The 18,783-nt window shown below is 54.0% G+C and overlaps 2 protein-coding genes across 2 annotated transcripts; one reads left to right on the top strand and one right to left on the bottom strand.

Annotated features, from left to right (window-relative positions):
* The first annotated feature begins 565 nt into the window (after positions 1-565).
* Positions 566-7,177, top strand: VAT1 (vesicle amine transport 1). Its single transcript, XM_075561898.1, has 6 exons — positions 566-1,061; positions 3,847-4,054; positions 4,447-4,617; positions 4,718-4,807; positions 5,369-5,610; positions 5,735-7,177. The coding sequence occupies exons 1-6, from the start codon at positions 654-656 to the stop codon at positions 5,816-5,818; spliced, it is 1,203 nt and encodes a 400-aa protein (XP_075418013.1). The 5' UTR covers positions 566-653; the 3' UTR covers positions 5,819-7,177.
* A 134-nt stretch (positions 7,178-7,311) lies between these two features.
* IFI35 (interferon induced protein 35) lies at positions 7,312-18,513 on the bottom strand. The gene is made up of 7 exons (XM_075561902.1): positions 18,329-18,513; positions 8,992-9,093; positions 8,497-8,644; positions 8,295-8,401; positions 8,013-8,199; positions 7,799-7,905; positions 7,312-7,633 (listed from the first exon to the last, which is right to left on the bottom strand). Exons 1-7 carry the CDS (start codon positions 18,347-18,349, stop codon positions 7,442-7,444), a joined length of 864 nt encoding a protein of 287 aa, XP_075418017.1. The 5' UTR covers positions 18,350-18,513; the 3' UTR covers positions 7,312-7,441.
* Between the last annotated feature and the right edge of the window lie 270 nt (positions 18,514-18,783).

The raw sequence follows: 18,783 nt of genomic DNA, 5'->3' as shown, positions 1-18,783 counted from the left end.
ATCCTCTATTTCAGTTTGTCTTTAAACAATCTGGTAACGATAACTAAAAACAAGCACGGTCACCATTTTACAGAAGGGAACATTGAGGTCCAGAGCATTACAGATCAAAATCAGATAGAAGTCCAGTCCCTGAGCTCCCAGTTTGCCCCTGCAAAACCACACTGAATGGGGTCTAATCCGTGCCCGAGGTTACCTACGGAGAGTCGCAGCTGCAGGTACAAACTGGTTGGATTTCAATCCAAAGGTAGCCGATTCCTCAAATCTGATGTTAACTCAGGTCTTGAGATTTTGCTTCAGACTGCTCCTTTAACTGTCTTTTAATCTGCATGCGTTTTTATAAAGCAAACCGTGGTCCGCGTGAACTCGCGCGCGTCTCGCTGACGTGCCATTGGTTCGCTTTTCGCGCTCCCGCTCCCGCTCCCGTGGCGCGCCGGTGACCAAGACGCTGGCCCTTTAAGTGGGCGCGCGAGCCCCGCCCACGCCACGCCCCTCCCCGCGAGCCCCGCCCACGCCCCGCCCCCGGCCCGACGCTGCGCCGCCCCCGCCCCGCTCGCCCCGCACTCGCAGCGCTGCCGCTGTTCGCGTCGCGCGCCCCGCCCTCCCCAGCTGTGCAACCTTGGTCCAGCTGTGCTTGCAGGTTGGGAGTACAAATCATGTCCGCCGAGAAGGAGGCAGCCGAGGCGGCTACCATGGTAGTGGCGGCTGAGGCCGGGGCCGGGGAAGGCGCTTCTCCGCAGCCCCCGAAAGCCGAGGCAGCAGCCGCCCCCCAGCCGCCGGCGGCCCCGGAGGAGGCTACGGCCGCCTCGCCGCCACAGCTGCGCTGCCTGGTGCTCACCGGCTACGGCAGCTACGACAAGGTGAAGTTGCAGAGCCGGCCGGCCGCGCCCCCGGCGCCCGGCCCTGGCCAGGTGACACTGCGCGTCCGGGCCTGCGGGCTCAACTTCGCTGACCTCATGGCCCGCCAGGGAGTGTACGACCGGCTGCTGCCGCTGCCCATGATCCCTGGCATGGAGGGCGCGGGGGTCGTGAGCGCCGTGGGAGAGGGAGTCAGCGACCGCAAGGTGAGCGGGCGGGGCGGCGCGGCAGGGTCAGAAGGCTGCCCGGGCTGCGGGGCAGGTGGGCACGAATGGGCGGTGCCGGGGGGTGTGGCAGGAGGGGGAAACTGGCCCGGACCGGGGTGGACAGGCGTGGGAAAGAATCCTAAGTTCTGCACTCCCGGAGAACTGGGTTTGAGAAGGTGGGGTGCAGATAACGGCGTTATCGCCCCCTCCCCAAGTATTTTCTGCTTCGGCCACCGCCCAGGGGAAGGGAGGTGGGGAGAAACAATGAGGCGCCACTGCGCATGCGCATCGGCCGCCACACGCGCGGGGGGGCCCCCTCCCACCCCGCCCAGCCTGTGGTAACACCACACCTGTACCCCTGACCGCTAAATACTCCCTGAGTAATTGCGGTCTGTGGGCCGGAGTGACGGTTAGCGAGAGTTGGAGGGGCTGTGCACTGGGGATCGGGCGGGGGCGCAGCGGCCATGCCAGAGTCCGAGTCACATGCAGCCCCGTGGTCTGCGGGGGTGTGAGGCGGCCCCTCCCCGTGCAGGGCTGTGGAGACGGGTCACGCCCGTCCTGGGGAGAGCCGCTCTCGGAGCTTCCCCGCCCGCCTCTACCACCGGGCCAGCGCCCATCCTATGCCGTCTGGCCTTGGGGCGGGGGAGGCGGGATTGGGGCTCTGGATCTTTGTCTTGGGATGTCTCCCGTGACTGCGGTATCTCCTCCTCCGGTGACTCAGCTGGCGGCCCACCACCCCGTGGCTGGCCTCGGGAAGCTCTAGCGGAACCCCGCCCCTGCCTTGCTAGTGGAGGACCCCTGCACCTCAGAAGCATGGCCCGGTCCATTTGGACTGGGGTGGGTACGGGTGGCGCGGTGAGCAGGTTGGCCCAGCTCTGCCGGTCTAGGTCTATTTCTCCTTTCTAGGTATCTTGCCCACAGCTGCGAGCACCAAATAGTCCCAAATGACCGACTTGAGGAGAGGCCTGGGGTGAGGCCACTGCATGTGCTTCCTTCGAGTTTTGTTGGCTGGAAGTCCAGCCCTGGCAAGCGAGGCCCCTCAGATTCAGCCTCTGATGCAGGCTGCCTGTTGCTTGCCAGCCAGATCCAGGTTCCGGAGTTGGCTTGCTTCGTCTTTTTAAGTGATTTTATTGATATCAAATTCACGGATCATACACTCCATAGCTGAGTGGCTTTTTGAAAAGAGGTTGTATGTGCCTACAGCATCACACTCAGTTTTAGGGCTACCTGCCCCCCACCCCAACCCCCCCAAACTGGCATTTCTAGCACAAGCCTTCTGCTCCTCCTTGATGGGCTTCCCCCACTCCCACCACTCTTTTAAATAAGCCAAGTTCTTGAGAAGGTGCTAGGAAAAAATTTGGGGATGTCGGGGTGGGGTTTTTAGTGCTTGTTTCTGCTAAAGACCACCCACCTGAACTCCCTTCCTCACACTTTCCGCTGGGTAAATACAGGATATCCTGTCCAGCGCCGAATCTGATGTAACAACCTGGATTCGGTGGGGAGGAGGGCTGCTCCCCCTCCCTCCTGATGTATGCACTGGGCAAAGGGCATAGCCCAGCCTTGGGTTGGGTTGCAGGTTGGACATAAGCCAGGGTGAGACTTATTTTGGGTCAATCTTACCCCAACTGGCCACTGCCCCTTTGCCAGGTTCTCAGGCGGTTTCTGTCACCTCTGAACCCTGGGGTGAGAGGTGAGTCCATTCCCCAGATGCCCATCTTCCGGCCAGGACTTACAGGGAAAGAACTCAGCCCTCAAGCCTCCTCTTGAGTGGAGTATGGGGACTTGAAAACAAGAAAAAAGGTGTGGGGCTCCCCTCCCCCATCCTCATGAATCCTGTCTCATTAATATACAGAATTCCCATCATGCCTGTCCAAGACCAAGACAGACCCAGATTGTCCGGAAACAGCACCCACAGGAGCAGCCTTCCTTTTTCCTAAGAGCCCCGTCCCTTCCCCTCCCCTTGACCCTGGCTGCTAATCTGCAGGGCAGGGCTCTTTATCTTTGCCTCTGTTGTACACATGGTTAGCTTAGGGGGGTAGTGGGTGGCTTTCCTGGTGGAACTATGTGGCTGGCCTTAGCCCTTTGTTAGCTCTGGGAGAAGGTGGTTGTTTGGTCCCCAGGACTGGTGATTTCTGTGCCCGGCCCTAACCTCATAAAGACCTCTACCATTGTTGGGCTGTAGCCTCAGCACAAGTGTCACCACGTATCCACTCAGCCTGCAGCTGTTAGATTCCATGACTTTCGCTCCTTGCTGTTATCACATTACTGAGTGCAGACTCTGTGCCGTGCGAGATCATTGGCTAACCCCACTAACCGATGACCTCTCCCATGTATTCATAACTGCCCAAAATTCCAAATGAGGTGACTCAACGAGGAGTACGGAAAGGTTAAGTGATTTAAATGCGCCCTAGGTCACACAACAGGCAGATGAATAGTGAACCGAGGAGTTTGGCCTCTTGGATACTGCGTTCATGCTGCCCGGTCAGCTTCTGGTGCTCAGGGACCTTACACAATGCCCAGCTCTAAGATCTATAAAACGGAGATAAGCATAGTATCGACCTTAGAGAGCTGGTGGAAGGATTCCATGGGCACTTGGAGATAAAACACACGGGGCCTGGCCCTTGTTATGTTTTTTGTGGTTTGTGTTATTATTTATTGCCTTCATTACCAGAACTAGGACTGTTGCTTCAACGATGGCTTCGTTGCCAAGAACAGGGCCTTCTGCCTCGTGGAAGGTGAGGGAATTCCCTGTGGGTGAATGAATGATCTTCTCCCATCCCTCCAGGAAGGGGACCGGGTGATGGTGCTGATCCGGTCAGGGATGTGGCAGGAGGAGGTGACTGTGTCCGCATCCCAGACCTTCCTGATGCCTGAGACCATGACCTTTGAGGACGCCGCTGCCTTGCTGGTCAATTACATCACTGCCTACATGGTTCTCTTTGACTTCGGCAACCTGCGGCCTGGCCACAGCGTCTTGGTCCACATGGCTGCAGGTGACAGCCTCCTGCCTTTTCTCTCTCCCTCCAGACCTCTCCCCCCCCACCCCCCCACACTTCTGTCTAGGCCCCTTGCCTGCAGCCTGGCTGGATTGTTGTCATGGCAACACTAGGCTGCTGGAGTCCTTGGCTGGCCAAGAGGCCGCTGGGGTGCTGTTGCCATGGTAACATTCAGGCACTGGGTCCAGCCTAGTGTGCCATCCAAATCAACACACCCACACCCAGCACCCCGTACTCTCCAACACCCCCTGTCCCCAACTCCCAATGATGGGCACTGGGCATGAGATGGAAAGAGACAAGATGAGGGTCAGGGACTGTGCCTTTGCCATTCCATGGGGGTGGAATGGTTGCCAGAGGGCTCCCTAGCCCCTGAATGTCTGTCTCCACAGGGGGCGTGGGCATGGCTGCCCTGCAGCTGTGCCGGACAGTAGAGAATGTGACCGTGTTTGGAACAGCCTCGGCCAGCAAGCACGAGGTGCTGAAGGAGAATGGGGTCATGCACCCTATCGACTACCACACAAGTGACTACGTGGATGAGATCAAGAAGGTCTCCCCTAAAGGTGGGGCTTAGGGCTTGCGAGGGATGCGGCACCTGGGGCCAGAGAGGTAGTCTCTAAACTGTGGATCCTAAAGCTGTCCCCGCTCCCCTGACCCTGGCAGGAGTGGACATCATCATGGACCCTCTGGGTGGCTCGGACACCGCTAAGGCCTACAACCTCCTCAAACCCATGGGCAAGGTTGTCACCTACGGTGAGTTCGTGGGCTGGGAGGGAGAGCACATGGTAAGGGAAGGAGGGCAGGTTTGAGGGGTGGAGCTCAGGTCTCCAGAGCTTTCCGGAGGGAGGAGGGGCAGGTTGTCAGGTGTACCACACAGCACCAGAGTTGGAAGTGGTTCCTGTGTCTTGGCATGCAGAGTGCTTTCTCCCAGGTACCAGCTACTTCCTTCCCTTCCGCAGTCCTGGTAAATTCCCAGCGTCCCCTCTCTCTGTGCTCCTCTTTGGGGATTTTTTTCCTGATGCAAAATCGGCCAGGCTGACTTCTGTCCAACTTGCCCCATGGCCTTCTTGGGCCAGCTGCATTTTCATTTTAAATACCGTGTCGCACAAAAAAACAGTCAAGATGAGAGCAGTGTCTCAGGCCGCTGAAATGGGCTCGGGCCGGTAGCTAGCAGGCAGAGCGTGATCCCGGCCCTCTCTGGTACCGCACTGGTGTGGAGCATTGCACGGACACCACGGGGGGAAGGCGGCCAAGGGCAGCGTGCCAGGATGGGGCTGGCATCTGGATCCTCACTGCCTGTACTTTATCCCTCAGGAATGGCCAACATAATGACAGGCCCCAAACGGAACCTGATGGCCCTGGCCCGCACCTGGTGGAATCAGTTCAGTGTGACGGCGCTGCAGCTGCTACAGGCCAACCGGGCTGTGTGTGGCTTCCACCTGGGTTACCTGGAGAGCGAGGTGGAGCTGGTCAGTGGTGTGGTGGCCCACCTGGTGGCTCTGTACAATGAGGGCCGCATCAAGCCCCACATCGACTCGGTCTGGCCCTTTGAGAAGGTGAGGGAGCGGATGGCTTTTGCGGGTGAGGCTGGGGTCCCTGGGGCAGGGGAGAGCAGCCTCTTGTGCTGTGCAGGAGTCGAATGGCTTTGAGACCAGTCTTTCCTCCTCCTCGCCCCGCCAGGTGACTGATGCCATGAAGCAGCTGCAGGAGAAGAAGAATGTGGGCAAGGTCCTTCTGGTGCCCGGGCCAGAGAAGGAGAACTAGGCGAGGGTCTGGGGGACCCTTGGAATCCAAGGAGGGGGAAGTTGGGAAGCCACATTCTGTTGACCACCATCTCGCCTTTCATCCTCTGTTGTCTTGCTCCCCATACCCCTACCCCCCAGATCTTGGTGATGACCTCCTCCCTGCCCCTCCCCCTTCCTGCCCCCTGAAGAGGTCAGGGAAGCCGGAAGTGATCACTTGGATGTCTGGGCCCCATGAGGAGACAGGGAGGGTGAGAGAGGCTGGAAGCTTCCTGTCTCCCACCCTTTCCCCGGGCCTGCTGTGCTGCTTTTGTGCCAAGGTTAGCCAGTCCTTCCCCATCCAGTGTGCTTCTACCCCTGCCTCATCTCCCGCCCACCACCCTGCCCCACCACCTCCCCAAAGAATTGAAGTGTCAGCTCAGGATGTGGGGCCAGTCTGTGTGAGTCCAGCATGTACCTGTCTTTCCCCAGTGTCCCTTCACCCCCAGGCCAGCCAGCGCCCACCTCTCAGCCCTGCATGTCCCCAGCCTCTTAAGCACAATTGGGCGTTGTCCACCTCCTGGTTTTCTGCCACTGTTAGCCAAGGTTGCCTCTCCCAAGGGCGAGAATCAGACCCCCTGCCCTAAGTCATGGCTCTTCACCGAGTCCTGGGATCTGTTCTCAGTGCCTTAGCTACGGAAAACCTGTGCTTGTGTGTGTATGTGTGTGTGTGGGGGGGGGGGTGTCTCCCGTCCCCACCTCCTTCTCCATCCCTCTAGTCCCCAGTGCCTTCTCCTCTGGTGGAGCTGGGGTCTCACACATCCCCAGTCCCACACCACTGCCAAAAATCTGTGTACGTGCCAGTGGGGGTGCAGGGGAAAAAGTGGAGGCCAGCCCTAGCCTCCCACAAGGGTGAACCGGTCACCCTCTTGGTGGGCAGGCCCTTTGTGCCAAGTCCTGTCTCTGGGGCTGCCAGTTGTCAGTGGGTGGTTGAAGAGGAAGAGGTGGGACAGATCCCCAGCCTTGCGGATAAGAAGGGCATTTACCAGCAGCAGCGCTGTCTCCTGGGGCCAAAGTGGAAAATAGAAGCGCATGCCCCTGGCTGCCACGGGAGGCCCCCTGCCTTCTCAGAGCTTGTCCCTAAACTTTGTTTACACGGTGGGGAGTTGGCGCTGGGAGGGAAGCAAGCAAGCAGGTCAAGACCTGGATCGCTGGAGCCAAAGTGGGGACTTGCTGGGGGTGGGGTGGGGGGGTGCTGATTGCCCCAGCCATTGCCAATGGGTGTGTGTGTGGGCGGGGTCCTGGGGAGGCCTGAACATGTGAAGTGCGATCTCTGCTTTTGTGTACCCCACCCCATTACCACAGCTGCCTTGTGTTTGTGTCAATAAAAAGCCAAACCCTGGTTCCAGCCTTTCCCTCACAGATCAGAAGGCCTGGGAGGACAGCAGGAGGCGGCTGGCCTCCCCCAGCCAAGTCCCCATCCTCTTCCCCAGGGGGCCGAATCAACTTTCCTTTCATGAAATGAGGAAGCGGGCAGGCCACCCAGACACTTTTACTCTCCTTTGACCCAGTTGCGCAACCTCAAGGCCCCGCCCCTGGTGACGAGCAGGAAGGCCGGCCCCACAGGCACCCGACAGCGCAGCGGCCAGCGCAGAGCCCAGGCTCCCTAGCCCGACTCGGAGGTGAAGACCGCCAGCCCCCGCTGGCCAGGGGGCACGACTTTCAGGGCCTCCACCTCCCCGCCCCCGCGGGTCGGCTTCTGGAAGTGGATCTCCAGCACGTCTTGCAGCTCCGGGCCGTCCAGGATGTCGGGGATGTGGCGCACCACCACTGCGCGGGGCACGGGCTGGAGGCAGACCTGGGGGAAGAGGCCCCGGTGTAAGGGGGGTAAGGCTGAGAGCAGGGGCGGGCTCTGGACTGGCTGCAGTGGGGACTCGGAGACTCCCTCCGGTCCTTCCTTGGGCAAATTCCTGGCGGGCAGACGGTTGCCCTGGCCTGGCCCCAATTCTCCACCTCTGCTTACCTTGGCATTCTGGATCTCACTAGTCATGTAGGGAGAGACTTTTAGAAGCACCTGTCGCCCATCCAAGGCCACCTTGAACTGGCCAATCTGGCACAGGCGCCGGGCCACTGTGGGAACAGGAGGAGGTGGCCCTTTAGCATCCAAGGCCCCTTCTCTCCTGTGGCCCCAGGCACCTGCCCCCTAACCACCTCTCCGGGCTCTGGGGGGCCCTGACCTCCATCCTCAAGGAAACCTAGCATGACGCCCCCTTGCAGCAGCTCCCGGATCTCCACGTCACCGCCTCCGTTGCTGGCTTTGCCAAAAAAGATCTCCAACTTGTCCAGCAGCTGCTCCTCGCCCAGCTGCAGCCCCGCAGGAAGCCCGCTGACCAGCACCCTGCGGTCACTGATCTGACTGGACACCTAGGGGAGACGGGGGAAGTGGTCCCAGGCACAGCCCCTGGGCCCTGCTGCAGAACATTCCTATACATCGTGCCCAAGGCCTGCCCTTCTGTCACCTGGATGGCGGTCACCATGGGCAGCTCCAAGGGCTGGACCTGCACGCGCAGCCGGCACTCTTCCATGGGGATCTTGTGCTCCTGCTGCTGCAGGATCTGCTCAGCCACTGGGTGCGGGGCACAGAGGTCAGTACTGGGAAACCTCAGACCTAGCGCCCAGAGGTCGCTTCCCTGCCCACCATCCCCATGCCCCCTGACTCACCCTTCAGGTCATCAAAGATGACCACAGCGGAGCCTCCGGGCAGAGGGGTGCAGATTCTCAGGTTGGAAAGCAAAGCCTTGGGCGCGGCCCGGCCCTGCTGTGTGTGCCCTTGAAATACTAACGGTAGCTCAGGACATGGGAATGGCACCTGGGGTTGGGAGAGGGGAGGCTGATGGTACTCTGAGTGGCGGGAGAGCCCCACGCCCTCCCTGGAGGAAAACCCTTCCCTGTTGGACAGATGCCGGGCACCAGAGTGAAAGACATTTATTTCCCAATCACTGCGGGAATGCAAGTGAGGAGCCATGCTGGGCTTGGACACGCACACACCAGGACGGGTGGCAAGTTCACCTCTCAGATGAGACGAGCGAGGTTCAGTTCAAGCAATGTTCTTGGGGCCACACAGCAAGAAAGTGGCAGGGCCAGGACCAAACCAAGCACTCCCTGGTGCCAAGCTCGCTCTGCCAGGCTGCACCCCAATCTCTCTCTCTCTCTCACCTTGTCCTGGGAGAAATGCATGCGCTGTCTCTTTAGCTCCTGAAGCTCCCATAACCTCTTCTTCAGTCGGTTCTGTTCCTCCAGAAGGCTGAGGAAGGAGGCCTGTGGGAACGGGGAGGCGGGGGGAACATACCCGTGGCGTTACTAGGGTTACCCATGGACCTCCAACAGCATAGGAATAACGTTTCAACACAGAGGAGGGGGCGGTAGAGGTGCAAACTGCTTCAAGGTAATATTTCTCAGATCATGTGAACACCACCGAAATTGTCCTGTAAAATCTTTGGACATCAAAGGGCATCATTACAACATTATTGGTAACTGAGCAGAAGCTCGTTTATTTTTCTCCTTTGCCTTTGTTTACAAGTTCATCACCCCCTCCCCCAAAAATGATGATAGGTTCATGCACACTCATGATCACACTCCTGTAGCTAAAACACCAGAAAACTGAACAAAATCAAGGATGATAACCCCACCCCCACCCCCACCCCCGGCAGCAATAAATACAGCTGCATGTCGTGCAGAAGAAACCACACGATCCGAAGCATCATGGTAACTGGCAACAGAACACACTCGAAAGTACCAAAGGGAAGACGCCGCTTGGAGCTTTATACCTTTCAGGCACATTGGTACCTGTGAGCTGGGTTTATGAAAACACATTTTTAATGAAAAATATTTTTATAGCTAGCTCCAGGGACCGTTCTACAGAGGGCCATACATTGCTGCTGCTAATGCTGCACAGAAAATTGACAGACCGAGCAAGGGTAAGGTTGCGTAGAGAAGAGGGATAGCTGTAGCCCAAGTGGGGACAGAGCATGGTGGTAGGGCAGGAGGAAAGTCAAGGGAGATGGAGGAAAGAGCTAGGAGTCAAGGGGCGTTTATAGAGGTCTAGACAAAGACATGTACATGCAAATATATATATGAGGATGGGGAAATAGATCTATATTTATAGGTTTAGTATTAAGGTGGTGGAAGGATCTTGGGCCTCTACTCAAGCACTCCCTCAATGCATGAATACTTTCTTTTATTAAATTTGCACTCTACAATGCTCACCCTCCAGACACAACTGCTGAAGCCAAAGTGGGTGAACAAGTAAATGTGAAGAAAGCGGATGGTGCCCGGCTATCAAAAGAGATAGTGTCTGGGGTCTTAAAGGTTTGAAGATAAACAAGCGGCCATCTAGCTCAGAAGCAACAAAGCCCACATGGAAGAACACACCAGCCTGTGTGATTGGGTGGTCCCAAAGGGATCATTTATCAGGCATCAAAGAACAAAAAATCATATCATTGGCTGCACACCTCCATAATACGATCGCCGAGGACAAATGGGTGTATAAGCAAATGTGGCGAAGAAAGCTGATGGTGCCCAGCTATCAAAAGAGATAGTGTCTGGGGTCTTAAAGGCTTGAAGGTGAACAAGCGGCCATCTAGCTCAGAAGCAACAAAGCCCACATGGAAGAAGCACACCAGCCTGTGTGATCACGAGGTGCCAAAGGGATCAGGTATAAGGCATCATGCAAAAAAAAAAAAAGAATATGTGTATATATGTATATATATGTGTGTGTGTGTGTATACCACAGTGAATGAAGGGGGAAGTGCAGAGTGGAGACCCAAGGCCCAAGTGTCGACCAATGGAGATCCCCTCATAGAGGGGTTTAGGAGAGGAGATGGGTTAATTAGGGTGTGAGGTAGTATCGATGAAGAACACAGCTTTCCCCCGGATCCTGGATGCTTCCTCCCCCCAACTACCATGATCCGAATTCTACCTTGCAGGGCTGGATAGGACAGAGGCTGTACACTGGTACATATGAGGGTTGGAGGTACAGGGAATCCAGGGTGGATGATACCTTCAGGACCAGGGGTGTGAGGGGCGAGGCTGGGAGAGTGGAGGGTGAGTGGGTTGGAAAGAGGGAACTGATTACAGGGATCCACATGTGACCTCCTCCCTGGGAGATGGACAGCAGAGAAGGCGGGGAAGGGAGACTCCGGATAGGGCAAGATCTGACAAAATAACAATCTATAAATTATCAAGGGATCATGAGGGAGGGGGAGCGGGGAGGGAGGGGAAAAAAAAGAGGACCTGATGCAAAGGGCTTAAGTGTAGAGCAAATGCTTTGAAAATGATTAGGGCAAAGAATGTACGGATGTGCTTTATACAATTGATGTATGTATATGTATGGATTGTGATAAGAGTTGTAGAGACCCTAATAAAATGTAAAAAAAAAAAAAAAGAAAGAAAAGAAAATTGACAGACCGTCCTCTGTCACTCCCCCTGTCAATGTCACCTGGCTTGATCTGTTCCCCTTCTTTCTTGTGATGCCACTGAGCCAAGCAGACAGCTATCTGCCTTTCCCGAGACCGAGTGAACCCAGGGAAATGGGGTCCTCTTCTGTATGTTCCAGCAGAGCACAAGATCAGCCCGAGAATAGCACACCCAGCCCCCCGCCGGGCTGGTCCTGGTTGGCAGTACCCAGAGCTCTGGGCTGGCTTCATCTCAGCTTCTCGCTGAAGGGCAGGAGGCTGCAGCCTTGCCACTTCACATGCACTGGTGGTGCCCCTAGGAGGTGGTTGGGCACAGAGCTGGGCATGGGAGGAGACATGGCAGGAGAGCCAAGTGATCATCAGTAAGTGACTGACCTGTTGGAGCAGTGGAAATGGGGGGGACAGGCCTGAAGGGGCTGACACACAAAGGAACCTTTTTAGAGTCGCAGGGGCTTCGATTTCCAAACCGTCCTAGTGAAGGGCACGGGCCGGAGCATTCTGTCCTGCTGGGCACGGGCTCACTGCACGTCAGAGCTGACTGGAGTGCCACTAACAACACGCCAGGCGTGACCTAGTGATTCCACGTGGGCTGCAAACCACACGGTTACTAGTTCGAGACTACCAGTCACTCCATGGGAGAAAGACGAAGCTTTCTACTCCCATCAAAAGTCCCAGTCTTGGAAACCCACCGGGCCCCGGTACCCTGCCCTGTGGGTCGGTGTGCGTCAGAATGGGCTCAGTGGCAGTGAGTTCGCGCTTGAACGCCACGCTCTTTATGTGGCTTAGATCGTCTTATGAAACAGCAGGGGAGGGATCACTGGCTCAGAGAGGTTCAGTGACTTGTGCAAAGCCATTCAACCCGGGCAGTTTGACCCCACACCTCTCCCTAACCGTTGTGCTTGAGAGACGGTGGAGAAGTCAAGCCCCAGGCAATTGTCCAGTGTCGCCCCACTGGTCTCTTTCCTGCCACCCTTTCCACCGTACCAAGTGGCCTGTCAGACTGGGTGTGATGTGGAAGAGGTCAGAGAGAGAGCGAGAGCTGGTGACATCGGCAGGCCCTAGGAATAGGAGTGGACGCCCCTTCGCTCGTGGGATAAGCTGACCGTGCCTTCGTCCCCGAGTGCTGCTGCCACGGGACTGCCACACGTGGATGACTTCAGCAAACAGAAATGTGTCTCCTCAATCCGGGGGCTAGAAGTTAGAACTCAGGGCGCCAGCACGAGGGGAAAGCTCGCTCTCTGTGGGCTCTGGGGACAGGTCCCTGTCTCCTCAGCTTCTCCTGGGTGACCGGCAGTGGTTTGTCATCTCTCTTCCCCCATCACCACCTTGCTCTTGTTGAATCTCCCCAAAGAGAGACTGACTCAAAAGAAACCCTACAATGGTCCCGCCTGCCTGTTGCCCTAACAAAGACAACCCATTCTCAAATGGGCTGTATCCAGGGGTGAAGAGGCTGGGATTTAAAACGCGTATGGTGGCGGTGGGGGCGTACACAATCCCATCCATAATAGAAAGTCCACTGTTGTCTGGTCCGACTCAGCGCACAGGACAGGACAGCGCTGCTTCCTGGGGTTTCGAGGGCTGTCAGTCGAGGGAAGCTGACCATCTCTCAGCTTTCTCCTGCGAGGCCTGGAGACGCAAGCCACTGACAGCCCACCGGATTCCCCCCCACCCCCACCTGTGTCCCAGGGAGACTGCTATATAGTGGGAACTCTTGATAAGATCCATCTCCATCCTGGTCATCTTTCTGCTTCCATTATCTGGCAGAGTCCCTGGTACAGGTGTGCCCTAGGTGTGCACTGTGTGAACGGGTGATAGGGTGGGAGCAGATTACACAGAGCACAAAATGACATCTGTTTTAAGCAGAGGGAAACGAGGGTGCTGGCTTTGAGTCATGATGAAGGTACCCAGTTATTTCTATTTCCGTAATTCAGGGCTTTCCAATCTCGTACCTGCAGGGGCCAGTGAGGTGACAGCGAGGCTCCAGGGGAGCCCTTGGAATACAAGGGGATGGGTGTGGCACTCTGACCAACTAGAGAGCAAGGCCCCCAGGGCGGGAGTGGGCGGCCTCTTCTCAGCATCACCATGTGTCTTATTCACATGGGCACCTACTTACAGCACTTAGAGGGGATCAGAAGGCAGGAAGGTGAGGGAGTTCTTGTGGACTGGGTGGGTGTGGAGATGTGCAACCAATGCTGGGAAATGAAGTGTGTGTGAATCGTTGGATGGAAACTGTGTTGCAAAAAAAAAAAAGAAAAGAAACTATCTTGCTCTGTAAACTTCCACCTAAACTACAATTCAAAACAAAAGAACAATCTCACCTAACCACACTGAAATTTATTTTTTGTGACTGTTTTTTCTTTTTAAAATTATTTCTATTTATTGATTGACTGTTTTATAGCATCATTTTGAAACCCCAAAAGCCAGAGATTAGAAAGTATTTTCTCTTTCAAACTTCTAACAAGGATCAAAGGTAGATCAAAAGGAACTTGGCAAAAATTGTATCATGAAAAAAGGAGCAGGACATTTTTTAAAAGGTGGCTACATTTTAAAAATATACAAAAATAAAAATATTTGGGGGTGGATTAATTCCTCAGTTTATCCCTCTTTTGCTTCTGATTTAAATTGTAAAGATGCTCACCGATGAAACATACAACTTTTCCTCTAGTTCTTTAATGTCAGTCCCCCCCCCCACTGTCATGACCTCAATTCTACTCTACAAATCCAGCCAGACCAGACCATGTACACAGGTACAGATCAGAGCTGGAAACACAGGGAATCCAGGACAGACAAACGCCTCAGGACCAATAATGAGAGTAGGGATTCCAGGAGGGGAAGGAGAGGTGGGGGAAGAAAGGGAGAACCGATCACAATGATCTACATATAACCCCTCTCCTTGGAGGATGGACAACAGAAAAGTGGGTAAAGGGAGACATTGGACAGTGTAAGACATGAAAAAATATTTATACATTATCAAGGGTTCATGATGGAGGGAGGGAGGGGAGGAAGGGGGAAAATGAGGAGCCGATACCAAGGGCTCAAGTACAAAGAAAATGTTTTGAGAATGATGATGGCAACATATGTACAAATGTGCTTGACACAATGGATGGATGGATGGATGGATGGATTGTGATAAGAGTTGTATGAGCCCCTGATAAAACAATTCATTAAAATAAATAAATAAATTGTAAAGGCGCTCTGGTGTCGCTGTTGGGTAAGCACGGGCCCACTAACCGCAAGGTTGGCAGTTCAAATCCACCAGTTGTCCCCTGGGAGAAAGGTGAGGCTGTGTGCTTCCATAAGATTGACAGCCTTGGAAAGCCCTAGATAAGGGTCACTATGAGTTGGAATCAAGTTGACGGTGGATTTGATTTTGAGTTATAAATCTCAATTCAGTTGTATGTAATTGCTTGAAAATCTAGTTGGCAATGTTATTTTGGTAGTGCTATTGAATATTTGAAATGGATAGCTTATTAAATCGATTTCCAAGAGAAAAAAATTAAAGTTTGGATTTTATTATCATTAAGCCCAATTAATAAAAATGTCTTGTGCATAGTATCCTTTTAAAATTTTTATTAAATACTTTTACTGGGGGCTCTTCCATCTCTTATCACAAGCCATACATTCATCCAGTGTGTCAAACACATTTGCACATCTGCCGCCATCATCACTTTTTAAAACATTTTATTAGGGGCTCATACAACTCTTATCACAATCTGTACATATACATACATCAATTGTGTAAAGCACATCTGTACATTCTTTGCCCTCATCATTTTCAAAGCATTTGCTCTCCACTTAAGCCCTTTGCATCAGATCCTCTTTTTTCCCCTCCCTCCCCGCTCCCCCCTCCCACCATAATCATTTTAAAAGCATTTTCTTCCCACGTGAGCCCCTGATATCAGCTTCCCATTTCTTCCTCCTCCCTCCCCTGGGGAATAGTATTCTTATAAAGGCTTATTTATCTATATGAACTTGAACTTAACCCAATAACAGTTAGCTTACAGCACAGGGAGAACGTCAGTGGTAGAGTCTGAATGGTGGTAAAGTAATGTAATAGATAGAAATGGTGGCACAGTATCGAGGATGTAACCAAGGTCAATGGGCTGGCTGTTCACGGAGAAATACTCGACTCTATGATTGTACATATAATTTCTTTTCAGAAAAAAGGTTTGTATTTGACAGACTGGGAAGCAGGGAATTCATATGGATTTCTGAAAGGGGAAGTGATGTGATGGGCATGGTGTTTACAAAGACCAGATTGGCAGTGGTTGGCAGCTGGGGAGACTGGCACAGTGAGCACAGAGCGAGGAAAAGGAGCCTCAGGCCCCGGCATTCAAACGCCACGGAATGGAACAGGAGCTGGCCTGCGCCTCAGCAGGGGGCATCTGCAGAGGGCATTCCATCAGGCTCCGCCCTGTGGCTTTCTGCATGATGGCGCAGGTGGAGGTGGACAAAGCAGATGCCAGCTTTCAGGCCTGGGCGTGGCGGAGTTTAGTGTGAGGCACGTCAGAGATTCGGTAGTTCCCGAGGCACAGTTCGACTCGAGGTCCCTGAAAGATCACAAAACGACCTCCCTGTCCTAGCTCCCTGAAACTTCTCAAAGGGTCTCTTCAGCACAACTCAGACGGACGGTGGTTACTTACGTGGACATAACTGTGCATGCTGCTGATTTATATATGTATTGGCTTACATGCAAGCCAACATTGTTGCGCAACAGAAACAAGAACAACAAAATGGGTTCAACCGAGCTTATCCAGAGACTCAATTTGAATACTTAAAAAAGAAAGAAAAGCAGGTACTGTAGTCATTTCTGACTCACAGTGGCCCTGCTAGAGCAGCGGCTCTCAACCTGTGGGGCGCGACCCCTTTGGGGGTTGAACGACCCTTTCGCAGGGTCGCCCGATTCATAACAGTAGCAAAACGACAGTGATGAAGTAGCTATGAAAATATTTCTATGGTTGGGGGGTCACCCCACATGAGGAACAGTCTTAAAAGGGTGGCGGCGGTAGGAAGGTTGGGAACCACTGCTCTAGGGGTTTCTGAGGCTGTAAACCTTCATGGGAGCTGATAGGTTCATCTGAGGCTGCTTTTGACTTTGCGCATTCCCCCATGTAATCTCATGTCGAGTAATCTCATGTCATTTATGCCTGTCAGGGAAGTACTGGGAGGCATGTGGACATAAGGCACCGTAATAGCATAAACAGGAGCCAAGCTTTTGGGCTTCCACCCCAGCATCTTACTACAATATGAGCACGGACAAGGTGTTTCAGGCTTCATACCTTGATTTCCTCATCTGTAAAGTGATGTAACAGCATTTTCACCTGCATCTTGCTGGGAACGGTGCCTAGCACATAAAATGTGTCATATGAGAATTAAGTGTTTTCTATTTTACTAATCCTCATTGTATAGATGAAAAACTGGAGGTTCATCAAGGTTAAATAATGGGCTTCCGTCGGTCAAGCTTGTCTTTTTATCTCCGAAGACCACTTGAACTTTGCTTTCTCTAACGGCGGAGCTTGCGAGGGAGAGATGAGGTCATTTTAGATAGCTGAGTGTCGGGTGATGAGAGCCGCCAGAACGGGTGACTGCAGTGGGTGAAGGGAAGGTAACATCCCCTGAGAGGGAGATGGAGAGAAAAGAAAAAAAATGCTGGAAATGGGGGAAGTCATCGAGAGGCTTGATAAGTTGTTGAATCCAAAAATGATGTGGTCTGGAGACCCTCACCTCATCCAACCACCCTCAAATGGAAGAGGGCTGAGCTTCCAAACCAAAGCCAGCTCCATGGAGTTGATTGCGACTCAGCCCCCTGTGGGACAGAGTAGCACTGCCCTGGGGGTTGGTGGGGGTGGGGTTGTAAATCTTTTTAAATTTATTGAATGGAAACAGGTCCTTATTAAGAAACTTTTAATATCAGATGGGTTGTAAATTTCCCTCATCTTTCTCCAGGGGAGCAGCTGACGATGTGATTGGCAGCCCCGTGCAGCCACTGTGCCACCGAAGCCCCTTCTTTAAATGGCAGAGTCTTGGAAAGATCGTCTGGCAGGATTCAGGAGAGAAAAAGGAATGAAGAGAAAGAGGGAAAAAATCAAAAAAGGTTGGTCAGGGAAGTAGCGCCAGGTCCAGAACTGGCAGACATCAGACAGAGGTGAAACGGGGGTGAAAGAGTAGGAGATGCTGTGAGAATTCCACTCACCCCGTTGGGGACCCCTGCTACCCTGCAGAATGAAGATGAGCCGTCTGCTGCCTTGGAGACTTACAGCCTTGCAGAGGATGTGGAGCGACTGGAACCCGCCACCGTGGACTGCGGAATGGCACCTCCTCAAAGATTATTGTGGTGATAGCAATACCTTACGACCCGGCAGTCCCTCTACTTGGTATCTAGCTACCCTTCAGAAGCAAGGAGCGGAACACGAGCAGGCAGATGCCCACCAGGCTCATCCCAGCACCACTCCTCGTGGCAAGAAGACGGAAACACGCTCCTTACTGGCTGGAGGGATGGATAAGCAGGAGTTGGTGCATACTGACAATGGAATGCTATGCATCGCGGAAGAATGATGCAGACTGTCAGAGACATACCGCGTGACAAGGAAAGATTTGGAAGATATGCTAAGTTAATAAGGTGAGAACAGTGTTAGAAAAGAAAAAAATCAAGATCAAAGGATTTCATACCAAAGGTACCAGACTCTGATGGGGACGGAGGGGAGGTGGAGCAGGGAGGGAGGGAGGGAACAAGGGGGCTGGCAGTGGATTTGTTTGGTTTGACTCTCAAATAGCTACTGCTTTTTTAACCTGTCAGCCTGTTTGGGGTTCTACAGTGTGGCTGAATCAAAACTTCCGGCCCTTCCTGAACTTGAATTATCTACAAGGCTAGCCTAATAAATGAGGCAGGGTTGGGGGTAGGGGTATTGGATGGTTAGGGAAAGTCTCGCTGAGCCAACGCCACAGTCTGTCTGCCCTTCACTCCTGCATCTGTGCAGGGCAGCTGGGAGGTTTGGCCTTCAGGCCCTGACATCTACCTGTAAGCTTCTTGCCCAGAAAAACTTAGTTCTCCCCACCCCCTTGTCTTCTTCCTCACTTACGGAATCTTGGGTAGCAGACATGGGCCTGGGGTCCGGTTGGCAGGAGTCCAGGCTTCAGAGTTGGGTGGGACTGGCAGAGTTCACCAGGACGAATGCTGGAGTGTACCCCTATCCCTCGTCACAGCAGGCCCGGAACACACTTCAGGCTGCTCCAGGCTTCACTTTCATTTCTGTGAAAGCCCGGCCCTCTGCCACACACGCCCCCAGTGGCGGATCCCGCCCCTGGGAGGGGCCTTTCTGCTTTCGAAGGCCCTCTTATGAGGAAGTCCATCCTTTACCCTCCTCACCAGGGCCTCCACTGGCACGGCAGCCATCAGTTACTGACCTCCAATTTCCTCCTCTAGCGCGCTTCCTCTAGAGCATTTCCAACCAGCCAAACTGGGGTGTGGGGGATTTGCAGGCTCTTTTGCCCTAGATGCCTGGCACGGAGCCAGGACAAAACCAACCAGCAGTTG

Source organism: Tenrec ecaudatus, chromosome 10, assembly GCF_050624435.1.
Source record: "Tenrec ecaudatus isolate mTenEca1 chromosome 10, mTenEca1.hap1, whole genome shotgun sequence".
Classification (NCBI taxonomy): Eukaryota; Metazoa; Chordata; class Mammalia; order Afrosoricida; family Tenrecidae; genus Tenrec; species Tenrec ecaudatus.
This window is presented reverse-complemented; position numbering and strand designations above follow the sequence as displayed.

Bases quoted from the DNA above. Each gene is read 5' to 3' on its own strand.
- IFI35 (XM_075561902.1), bottom strand. From the start codon at position 18,349: ATGTCTGCTACCCAAGATTCC. The intron at 8,645-8,991 runs GTGAGAGAGAGA...TCCCAACCCCAG, and splicing joins TGCATTTCTCCCAGGACAAG to GTGCCATTCCCATGTCCTGA. The intron at 8,402-8,496 runs GTGAGTCAGGGG...CCCCGCACCCAG, and splicing joins CATCTTTGATGACCTGAAGG to TGGCTGAGCAGATCCTGCAG.
- VAT1 (XM_075561898.1), top strand. From the start codon at position 654: ATGTCCGCCGAGAAGGAGGCAGCCGAGGCGGCTACCATGGTAGTGGCG. The intron at 1,062-3,846 runs GTGAGCGGGCGG...CCATCCCTCCAG, and splicing joins AGGGAGTCAGCGACCGCAAG to GAAGGGGACCGGGTGATGGT. The intron at 4,055-4,446 runs GTGACAGCCTCC...CTGTCTCCACAG, and splicing joins CTTGGTCCACATGGCTGCAG to GGGGCGTGGGCATGGCTGCC.